Consider the following 12,604-nt stretch of genomic DNA (forward strand, 5'->3'; position numbering starts at 1 on the left):
GGCAAAGATAAAACTAGTGCTGAATTATTTACTTCGATCATATCAGATTTTCTAATACTTTATTCATAAATCAATGAGAAACTCCATGAACAATATTCTGTATTTCAACTAATCCACCTAGAAAGAATTGGCCATAATTAAAATGTGTTGAATCTTGATTACAGTTGCTATAGAACTTCAATCTCTTCTACCAAATATGTTGAACTTGGAAGATTAATTTCTGCACTGTATTTGCAAAAACAGATAGATTTAAATGCAGTTTCATCAGATCTTGACTTCCTAGTTCAATCAATGTATTTCAACCCAAGGAACATGTTTAATCTTGTAAGTTGCGAAAGCTATTGGACTGCAATAGCTAAAGCTGCCTGATCAGATCTCAATATTTGTCTCAAGTTCAACATCCGAAGATGAGTCATCTTCTTCAAGCACCATCCATTTACCTACCGACCACTGCAAACCATCCGTAGTGTCTAGATATCAATGAGCCGTACAACATCAAATCCCGGTGAAGTGTTATTCATGATGATAGTGCACAATCAACTTAGAGTGACTAAATTTATGCAAAATTATTATGAAAGTACATAAAGAAGAAGATCAAGTTAATTTTATTGTAAATAGTACACAATATACAAAAGGGTACTACCTAACATATGGTATATATTCGAAATGAACCACTTTCATCAAGAGTTTTTCTTGCCCCAAATCCGAAAAGAATGAAATATAAAGAAAGATAGGAGGCTGCAAGAAAAATGTCGAGCAGCCATTTGCGGTGCACCAAGCTTGTTGGACAATTATAAGAGGTCTAGGCGACATTGGTTCATGGATAAATGCAATGAAATCATGTATACATGTATTATTTTACACAACATGATTGTGGAAGACAAAAGTAATACAATATCGATTTGGAATCGCGAAGAACAAGATACTATCACAACGAATTAGGGCTCAACCATCAAATTTGCTGAATACATTCAAAAACTTCTGAGTTACTTGATATTTAGGTGCATCATTAATTTCATCATGATTTAGTTGAACACATCTGGAAAACATATCATCTATGAAATATTTAATTATTTCAATTTCAAATTTATGAAACATTTGTATTTGTATATTGTTCTATTTTGTTTTAAATTTATACATCCTATATAGTCCAATATATATATAAAAAAAGGGCAGCCCGGTGCACAAAGCTCCCGTTATGCGGGGTCTCGGGAAAAGATCCATTGTACGCAGCTTTACCTTGCTTTTTTGTAAGAGACTGTTTCTAGGATTCGAACTCATGACCTTTTAGTCACATGACAATAATTTTACTGTTGCGCCAAGACTCCCCTTCAATTGAAAAATATAATTAATTTTATTTAAATGTAAAATTAGATGTAAATTAATAAAATGAAAATGAGACCCATGAATATTTAGTTGATGAGATATTTGATTGTGAAATTTTAGATATTTGGGAGTGGAATATTTGATGAGTGGGGATTATAAAAATTTAGTTTGTAGAATATTTGATTGTAGAATTTGGAACATTTGAGGAGTGAGATATTTAATTGATGATATAGACATAGGGATCACAAATATTTAGGAGAAATGTTTGCTCTTATTGTGAAAGCTCTAATATCCCAATCTCCACCCCTTCTAGTGGTGAAGATTTGGGATTTGAAAATATTTGAAAAAATATTCTCTCCAAATATTCCCATTGTGGATGTTCTGATGTTTGCTTGAGTAAAAGCAAGCCTCTCAACCAATGAAATAAGGTTAGCAAATGCAAACTTAACTAGCAATAACTCCTAGATGTACCCTACCCAAAAAAAAAAAAAAATCACCTCAACAATTGTGCTCACCTTTTGAGGTTCTCTGTAAGAAGGATACCACACCTTGACAATTGCAGGGTAAAGAGGGGATATGATAGGCTGCACATTTAAGGGATAAACTAATCACTCATCTCTCCTCTATTTTTGTATATTTGTGATGATTGCTTAGAAAAACTATTATGTGGCTATCTTCGGTACTTTCTCCTACTTTTATCATCTCCACTATTTTTTGCCCATGTAATCGGTTAATACTATGACTGGACTCCCAGTTAAATAATTCAAACAATAGTACACCAAAAAGCTTGACTTGGCATATCAAGAAATTAAACAAACTGTCATGATTTTTGGATGAATTAAATTGTTTAAATCATTCCTTTTAAATTGAGAAAGTTGCATCAACACAACTTACCATTCTAAAAGTTGTAATTCTAATGCCACAAGTTTTTTTTTTATTTGCATAGTCATTTTTAAGATTAAAAAAAAAAATCTCCAACTGATTTCAAATAACATCAACGTCCAAGAACCTCTTGTTTTCAAATTTGTTAGTGCTTACAACCAATCAGCTCAGGAAAACTCTTTGAACTTTCACACCAGTAACATTCCAACAGAAAGTTGGCAGAGGAATAAATCAAAATTTACTCTTATCATAACCAAAGCACATTTAAGTGCATATCAGCAAATATGATATGTTATGGTTTACATTCCAAATATTCTATCTTCCTACTTGTCTACAATAGCAAATCAATGATTTTGAGTCATTCATATCAAGGAAGAGGCCAAGGTCATCATTAAGAGAAACAAGTTACACACACCTTCATATAATATCTATAGGTAAAGGTTAAACGTGACTAATCCTTTACTTCTTTCAATTAGTTTATTAATGATAAGGAAAGAAATAATCACACCAAAATCTCATAAAGATAAGGTAATCACATGCTACAATCAAGGGATTGAGAATCATTCTAATCACGGAAATATTATCGAATATTTACTCATATTAATTATGCTACAATCAAGGGATAGAGAATCATTCTTTTCGAAGTAAACTATGTATAAATATTATCTAAATTATTCACAATAATGTATCGAATCAAGAAACCATTTTAGCTTATCTTATTCCTCCTTATACTCATCTTCATCTTCTTTCTTGGTATTAGAGCGCGTAAGGGAAACTGCCAAATTTCAATTTTGTATGGCGACATAGCAAACCCTCCTCTCTGGCCAAACCGTATCAACAAAGCTCGACCAGAATAACTACGTGCTGTGGAAATCACAGATACTCCCTATGCTAAAGGGGTATCACTTGTACCAATTTGTTAATGGTGCATAAACAACGTCATATGAAATTATTGCTAACATATTGTGTTGTAAAGGACCAGTATACAAAGATGGAACTCCTTCGGGGATTTCTTAAAGGCGGGCTTTATTGTCTTCATCAGCACAGCGTGCCCCACAAACAAGCCTTTGTTGGTACACGGTGCTCCACTACCATCTGGCATCAAGGCTTAGGCCATCCATCCACAACCATGGCCTCTTATATTATTTTGCATTTTCAGTTGTCTGTGTTAGACAATAAGACTGTTTCTTCTTATGATGCATGTCATTTAGGCAAGGTCCGTAAACTGCCTTTTGAACTATCTATGACTAGATCTACTGCACCTTTAGATTTGATTCACTCTGATGTTTGAGAACCTGCCCCAATACTCTCTAAATTTGACTATCGCTATTTTGTACACTTTGTTGATGATTTCAGTCACTACACTTGGCTATATCCTATCAAACACAAGTCAGATGTGATTCACATTTTTACTCAATTCAAAGCTTTGGTTGAGATTTAGTTCAATTGTCGAATCAAAAGATTATAAACTGATTGGGGAGGTGAGTTTTAATCTCTCAGTAACTTGACTGCACTTCATGGTATTCAGCATCGGCTGTCATGTCCTCATACCAGCGAACAAAATGGCATTGTCGAACATAAAATTTAACACCTCACAGAGACATGTCTCGTCATGCTTGCTCATGCATCTATGCCCCTCTGCTAATGGGATGGAGCCTTCTTGACTGCTACCTACCTTATCAATCATCTACCTACGCCAGTTCTTGCTCGAAGATCTCCGTTTGAGGTATTATTTGATTAATCACCAAACTACAACTTTATTAAAGTGTTTCGGTGTGCATGCTTACACGATCATACAACCAACATAAGTTTGACTTCCGCTCAGTCAAATGTGTATTTCTTGAGTATAGCTCTTCTTATAAGGGTTATAAGTGCCTTCATATGTTAACAGGATGGATATTCATCTCTCGTCATGTTCAATTCGACGAGATGAGTTTTCCTTTCATTGCATCATCATCATCACCGCCTTATCAGGTTATCTCCTCCCCTTTTCTAGTATCTGTTCCTCCTGATCTACAGGTTGCTGCACAATCTCCTTCAGGATCACAAAGTGCACCACAATGTCCAGTCACTGATCTTCCCAATTTTAGTGAATTGCCATCCTCGGTGGATCCCGATATCAATGCGTCTATCTCCTCATTGGCTCCACCTAACTCAACTCCAGATGACTCTTCTCTACCTCACGGGTCTCCACTTCGAGCTCTTGCTTGCTCTGTTCATCCTATGTGCACTCGTGTTAAGACTCGAGGTGGTCATCTAGTCAAGACTGACTCCCTAGAACCCACCTACTTCACCACTGCCAACAAAGACCCAGCTTGACGGTCTTCTATGACATCTGAATACAATGCCCTTCTTCAGAACCACATATGGTCACTAGTTCTACGCTCAACTCACCAAAATATCGTGGGATGCAAATAGGTATTCAAAATTAAACGCAAAGCAGATGATTCTATTGACAGGTACAAAGCTCGTCTTGTTGCTAAAGGCTTTCACCAACAACCTGGTATTGACTATGCAGAGACATTTAGTCCGATTGTCAAATCCACAACCATCCGGACTATTCTCTCTGTCTCCATCACCCATGGATGACCCATACACCATCTAGATGTCAGCAACGCTTTTCATGGTACTCTTCATGAGGAGGTTTATATGACTCAACCTCTTTAGTCATCCTGACCAACCTGACCATGTCTGCCGACTACACAAAGCCATCTACGGTCTCAAGCAGGTCCCTCGAGCATGGCATGCCACCCTACGTGCTTCCTTACTCACTAGGGTTTACTGAGTCCAGGTCAGATACGTCGCTCTTCCTCTTTCACTCTGCACAAATCACGACAAACCTCTTGGTTTATGTGGATGACATCATCTTTACCAGCAGCTCTTCCTCCTTTATTTCATCTACAACTACTCATCTAGACACCTCTTTTCCTCTCAAGGATTTGGGCGAGCTACACTACTTCCTTGGTATTGAGGCTACTCGCACAGCAACTGACCTCTTCCTATGCCAGTCCAAATATATTAATGACATTCTCTCTCAAACAAACATGCATCAGGCTAAACCACTCAACAACCCTATTTCTGGAGCATAGTTATCAAAAGCGCTCGCTTCGCTCGCTTAAGTGCAAAGCGAAGCGAGGCACAGCCCTTGCGCTTCCGAGAACTTGGAAGCGCAACAGGTTTAAGAAGTGCGAGCGTTCGCACAGAAGCGAGCGAAGCACAGCGACCCTAAAAGATTCCTTTTTTGTTTTAAATTTTATTTAAAGCCCTAATTAATCTCTTTAAACCTGTCTCTTCGTCTCCCGCTGGTGTTCGTTGCGTCTGCCGCTGTTGCAACTAGACGAATCTGTCGTGGCTGCTTCTTCACGTGTGCTGCTGCTTTTTCACGCGGCGCCTGCAAGTAAGTTTTCAATTTCTGTTACTTAAATTCAGTTTGAAGCATCCTGGACATTCTGCGATCGCCTCCGACGGCATCGCGTGATGCCTCCGGTGGTGTCAGAGGCGTCGCGGGAGGCCTCCGACGCCTCCAGCGGCGTTGCGAGACGACCCCGACGCCTCCAGCGGCGTTACGGGAGGGACCCGACGCCTCTAGCGGCGTCGCGGGAGTTCTCCGACGCCGGAGGCTTCCCGCGACGCCTCCGGCGACATCGGTGGCCTCCGGCGACGGCTCTGATGGTGTCGCGAGCATCGCGATGGCCGTGGTCGCGACTCACGTGAAACGGTGAAAGGAGAAAAAGTTTGATTTTATTAAATCAAATTTAAATATATAAACAAAATTTAAAATATAATAAAATTGATAAAGTTTATTAATTCTTATAAATTAAATTTAAAGATATAAAAAAATAAATTAAAATTTTAAAAAACTTAATAAATTGCATTAATTTATATAATCAGATTTAAATATATACAAATTATTTAAAATAAACAAAAATCTAATAAATATTATTAATTCTAATTTCTAAATCAGATTTAATTATTTAAATTTTAATTAAATGTATCAAAAATATTTAAAAAATCTAATAATCTTATTAATTTTAACTAGATTTAATTATTTAAATTTTAAACATAATATTTTAAAAAAAATCTAATAAACTTTATTAATTATAAATCAGATTTAATTATTTAAACATATAAAAAATATATTTAAAATAAAAAAACTAATAAATTCTATTAATACATATAAATCAGATTTAAATATATAATATATATATATATATATATATATATATATATATATATATATATATATAATAAAAATCTAATAAATATTATTAGCACATATACATCAGATTTTATCATTTAAATATATAAAAAATATATGTAAAATAAAAAAAAATCTAATAAATTTTATTAATACATATAAATCAGATTTAAATATATAAAAATATATATATTTAAAATTAAAAATTGTAATTAATTTGTATAAATCAGATTTATATTTTGATATTTTTTTACTCTTTTATATTTTTTTTTACTTATTGATTGTTTATTACTAATTGCAGCGCTCTTGACTCTTGATTCTTGAGTTAACCATGTCAAATATAACAATTTCATTCACTCGAAAAGATATTGCTTGGAATTATGCAACATGTTCAGATCCTAAAAATCCAAATGTTGTCAGTTGTATTTTTTGTGATAAAATAACAAACGGTGGAATTTATCGACACAAGTTACATTTAGTTGGGGGCAATAGAAATGTGAAAGCTTGTCCGAAATGTCCCGAGCATGTTAAAGAAGAAATTAGAGAGTTTATGCAAAAAAAGAATAATTTGAAGAATCAAATGGATGAAATTCCTCATTCTGATGATGTTGATAATTTGGAAGATTTGGAAGAAGATGAAGAAGATGATCATCAAACTAAAGTGAAAGGGAAACGATCAATATCATATTCAAGCAACCATCCTACGACCCAAGGTAAAAAGTGTAAACAAACTGGGCCTATTAATCTTTATTTTATGAAAGATGTCGATGAAATTGTCAAACAAAGACGTGCAAAAAGCAAAGGACAATTTGATGAAAATAAAAAGAAGTTAAGAGATATTGCAGTTGAGAAATTTGCAAGATGGATGTATGATGCTGGAATTCCCTTCAATACTGTTAAATATGATTCTTTTAAGCCTTGTATTGAAGCTATTGAACAATTTAGATCTGGGATGAAACCTCCATCATATCATGAAGTGAGGGTTAAGTATTTGAAGAAGGAGTTGGCAAATACGAACTCACTTCTCAAATCCCATGAAGAAGATCATGCTAAGTTTGGGTGCACAATCATGGCAGATGGATGGACAGATAAAAAGGGTAGGACTCTTATAAATTTTTTGGTGAATGGTCCCAAAGGAAGTGTATTTGTCGAATCAGTTGATGCTTCAGGCTATTCTCACACAGTAGACAAAATGTTTGAGTTGCTTTCTAAATTTGTGTATCGCATTGGAGAAAAAAATGTGGTTCAGATTGTAACAGATAATGCAAGCTGCAATGTCAGTGCAGGTAATATTTTAAATTTTTGTTAAATATTAGCCTGTTATTTCCAAGTTCCAATTAATAATTGAATTATATTTTTATTTTTTTTGATTAAATGTTTTTGTTTTTTTAGGTCGTCTTTTGGAAAACTGATTTCCACACTTATACTGGACTCCCTGTGCAGCTCATTGTTTAGATTTATTGCTTGAGGATATATTCAAAATTCCTCATCTCAGAAAATTACATGAACGAACATTGATGGTGAATGGTTATATTTACAACAGACCACAAGTATTGAGCATGATGAGAAAGTTTACTGGACAAAGAGACATGGTAGGAACCGCAAAGACACGTTTCACAACCGTTTTTTTGACTTTAAAGCGGTTTCATGTACAACAAGCAAATCTGAGAAAGATGTTTACATCTGAAAAGTGGGCAAATAGTCGATTTTCTAAAGAGGCCGCAGGAAAACGTGTAGCAGAAGTGATATTGATGCTTTCTTTTTGGAAAAATATGGTTTTTGCATTAAAAGTTGGTGGTCCATTGGTGAAAGTATTACGGCTGGTAGACGGTGAAAAACGATCTCCTATGGGTTATATTTATGAGGCAATGGGCAGGGCCAAAGAAGCTATCGCTGCGTAATTTAACAATAATGAAGAGAAATATCGTAGCATTTTTGAATTCATTGACAAAAGATGGAACATTCAACTGCATTGACCTTTGCACGCAGCCGGATATTTCTTGAATCCAGAGTGTTTTTACTCAAACCCTGATATAGAAAATGATACAGAAGTGATGGAGGGTTTGTACAAGTGCATATTTAGATTGGTGAGAGGTGAGGATTTACAAGATAAGATCACGAATCAATTGGAAAAATACAGGAAAGCAGAAGGACTTTTTGGTTTGCCAATGGCTATCCGACAAAGAACTTTAAAATCGGCAGGTAAATTTATAAATAATATATTATGCAATATTAATATTGGATGATAATAAAGTTAATCTTATAATTTATATGTTTTTGTTTTTCAAGCTGATTGGTGATCTTCTTATGGTGCATCAACGCCTGAATTAAAAACATTTGCAATGAAGATTTTAAACCTCACATGTTCTTCTTCAGACTGTGAACGTAATTGGAGTGTTTTTGAACATGTAAGTTGGATTTTTTTTAATACGTATTAAAATTTATATTATGAACTTAACCTTTTACTTTTTATTTTTTTTGTAGATACATTCTAAGAAAATAAATAGGTTGTCTCAACAACGATTGAATGATTTGGTATATATCAAATACAATAGAGTTTTGAGAAGAAGATATGACATGCGAGATAAGATCGATCCTATTACTTTGTCATAGATAGATGATAGTAATGAATGGTTGTTGGGAAAATTGGATGACAGTGATAAAGACAATGATAATGATTTTGTCTTTGAAGGTGAAGATTTGCGTTGGAGTGATGTAGCACAAGCATCTGGGGTTGGTGAAAGTGCATATGACTTTCGATCTCGAAATACGTCTTCTTCAAAAGGGACATCATCATCTGCATTAGCAAAAAGAAAGCAGTCTTCAGCTCAAACTAGTCTTGTAATGAAGAAGAAATTAATCTTGATAATGAAACTGAAGAAGAAGATACTGATGTATACAAATCAAGCGATGGAGCTGATGACATAGATTTGGACAATGAAGATGAAGAAGATGATTATTTTGATATTTGATATTTGATATTTCATGTATCATATTTTCAAAGACTTTTAATTTTCAGTAATCTGCAACTTCATCAAAGAATATTTTATTTATGGTTATTTGAATTTTCAAAGACATTTTGAAAGTTTTTTTAATAGATATAATATCCCTTTTGTTTATTATGTTTTTTTTCCGTAAAGCCCGCGCTTCGCCTTGTGCTTTAAGCCCCAAGACCCTAAAGCACTTTTTTGCGCTTTGCGCTTTTGACAACTATGTCTGGAGGTTCCTCTCTATCTCAACATGATGGAGACCCACTTCCCGATCCTCATATATATCGGAGCATTGTTGGCGCCTTACAGTACTTGACACTCACTCGTCCTGAATTGACATTTACTGTCAATCGAACCTGTCAATTTATGCATAAACCCACTACGACTCACTGTATCGCGGTCAAACGAATTCTCCGATATCTTCGTCAACCCTTGTCATGGCCTCATGCTGCGCCCAACAACTCTCTCACTCTGACAGCATACTCAGATACTGATTGGGCTGCTTGTCCCGATGATTGTCGGTCCACCACTAGCTACTGTATATTCCTTGGTGACAATATCATCTCCTGGAATTCAAAGAAACAAATGTTTCCCAATCCAGTACTGAGTCCGAATATTGGGACTAGCTCATGCTACTGCAGAACTCTATTGGCTTCAATCTTTATTAGGTGAACGAGTGTCTATGCTATCTCCTCTGGTTCTTTGGTGTGACAACATTGGCGCAACTTTCCTCACTGCCAATCTCATCTTTCACGCTCGTACAAAACATATTGGCACAACTTTCCTCGCTGCCAATCCCATCTTTCACACTCATACAAAGCATATAGAGATAGATTTTCACTTTGTTCGTGAACGTGTTGCCCGCAAGACTCTCATCATCCAATATATCTTCACTCACTGGCTGACGTTCTAACGAAGTGCCTCTCTTCTCACCGGTTTGCTCTTTTACGTGACAAACTCACGGTGTGTGCTACACCGCTTCATTTGCGGGGGAATGATAAGGAAAGAAATAATCACACCAAAATCTTATAAAGATAAGACAACTATATGCTACAATCAAGGGATTGAGGATCATTCTAATCAAGGAAATATTATCGAATATTTACTCATATTAATTATGCTACAATTAAAGGACTGACAATCATTCTCTCCGATGTAAACTATATATAAATATTATCTAAATTATTCACAATAATGTATCAAATCAAAAATCATTTCAGCTTATCTTCTTCCTCCTTATACTCTTCTTCATCTTCTTTCTATTAACTTCCCTCTCATTTCTATTCCTTAAATTCACAACGTATAAACTCAAAAAACGCATGCTAATGGTCAAAGAGAAGAACTTTGGCGAAAAGAATAAGATTAGAGATCTAGAAGATTAATTGAACATGTTCTAATTAAGTCCACATACCCACCTTGTTTCCCACATCAAAATCGTAACGAAATTATCATCAAACTTCTACCTAACAGATGCATCGGATGAAAAAAAAAAATGCACGAGGCGATGAAAATTGGGAACAAGATTGCTTACGCCATTGTGCTCGTTGTAATCGAAAGCAACGGATATATCACCGACGACGACGAGAAAGGAATGAAGAAGAGCTGCGCACCACTTCCAGAGGTTTAGGGTACAGCAGTTTATACAGTAGCTATTAGGCACATCTTCACCGTCGATTTAATGAAATTCATTAAATCAACGGTTGGATGTGCATTGGATACATATCTTTAAGCGGAACTAAAGAAAGAGTTCAATTTGGACGGCGGAGATGACGCTTCGCTTTCCATTCTCTATCTGCTCGCCTCTCCCACCCAACCTCGCTTCGTCCCTCCGCCGCCGTTTCTCCGCCTCTACTCCGCCCGCTGCCACCGCCCTTTCCTTCTCTCCGCCGCCGCCATCCCCCACAGCCGAGCATCTAAACCCGCTCTTCCTCCGTCCCCTGTCCTTCACTGCCTCCCGCTCCGACCTCCTCGACTTCCGCCGCTGGGCCGAATCCCTCGCCCTCGCCGCCGCCCCCCGCCTCAGCTCCGACGGAGGACCAGGGGAAGACCTCCTCCGCCGCGAACTCGCGTGGATGCTCGAGGATGCCGCAGCTGACCCCGGCGTCGGCGCGGTCCGGCTCCGGGTCGAGCTGGAGGAGCTCTACCGCCTGTGGAGGGAGAGGATCGAGGAGAGGCGGCCGCTTCAGTACATCGTCGGGTGCGAGCACTGGCGGGACTTGGTCTTGGCGGTGAAAGATGGGGTTTTGATACCGAGGCCGGAGACGGAGATGGTGGTGGATCTGGTCGCCGAGGTGGAGGGCTTCGAGCAGGGCTTGTGGGCCGACCTGGGCACCGGGAGCGGAGCCATTTCTGTCGGAATTGGGAGGATGTTGCGGGAGGGAGGGAGAGTCTTCGCCACGGATCTGAGTCCTATTGCGTTGGGGATAGCAAGGCTCAATGTGGAGAGGTATGGATTAAAGGTTAGTTTGATTCTTCTATCGATCCATCAATTCTTCGTCTTCTTCTTCTTCTTCATCTTCTTCTTTTCATGTAGGATAAAATTGAGTTAAGGCAAGGTTCCTGGTTTGAACCTCTGCGAGATGTCGAAGGCAAACTTACAGGTCTGGTCAGCAACCCTCCATACATTCCCAGTGGCAATATTCCCGGTCTACAAGCAGAAGTTTGTCAGCATGAGCCAGAGCTTGCCCTAGACGGAGGTGCAGATGGCACGGACCATCTCCTTCATCTGTGCCAGGGCTCTGCTTCTGCACTCAGATCCGGTGGCTTCTTTGCTTTCGAGGCAAGTTTATGCTTCCCTTTAATCGCAACTCATCTGCATTGCTGATTTCCCCAAGTTGATTGCAGACGAATGGCGACGAGCAAACGAAGTTAATTGCGAATTTGATGACGACGAGGTGGGCGAAGCTCTTCCACAGCGTGAAGATCGTGCCGGACTTTGCAGGGATCGAGAGGTTTGTGACTGGATTTCGCAGATGAGCGCAGTTCTTCGAATTCGCAGCCTCCGGCACTGCGTGAAGAAGAAGCCTGATAGAATAATCATCGATGTCGTTCCAATAGCGTTGTGAATCAATCTATCTCGATATTTAATTTGTGTTTTTTTTTAAAAAAAAAACTAATTAGATTTTAGCACGTATCTTAATGCTGATGTTCTTAATCAACAAAACTCGCTGCTTTTATTTCAAACATACCAAATTAAGCCGTTGGAGTG

At 37.5% G+C, this 12,604-nt stretch overlaps 1 protein-coding gene across 1 annotated transcript; it reads left to right on the forward strand.

Moving 5' to 3' along the window:
• The first annotated feature begins 10,958 nt into the window (after positions 1-10,958).
• On the forward strand, positions 10,959-12,595 carry LOC121984024 (release factor glutamine methyltransferase-like). Its single transcript, XM_042536779.1, has 3 exons — positions 10,959-11,855; positions 11,930-12,175; positions 12,241-12,595. Exons 1-3 carry the CDS (start codon positions 11,163-11,165, stop codon positions 12,370-12,372), a joined length of 1,071 nt encoding a protein of 356 aa, XP_042392713.1. The 5' UTR covers positions 10,959-11,162; the 3' UTR covers positions 12,373-12,595.
• Positions 12,596-12,604: the final 9 nt, after the last annotated feature.

Source organism: Zingiber officinale, chromosome 5B, assembly GCF_018446385.1.
Source record: "Zingiber officinale cultivar Zhangliang chromosome 5B, Zo_v1.1, whole genome shotgun sequence".
NCBI lineage: Eukaryota > Viridiplantae > Streptophyta > Magnoliopsida > Zingiberales > Zingiberaceae > Zingiber > Zingiber officinale.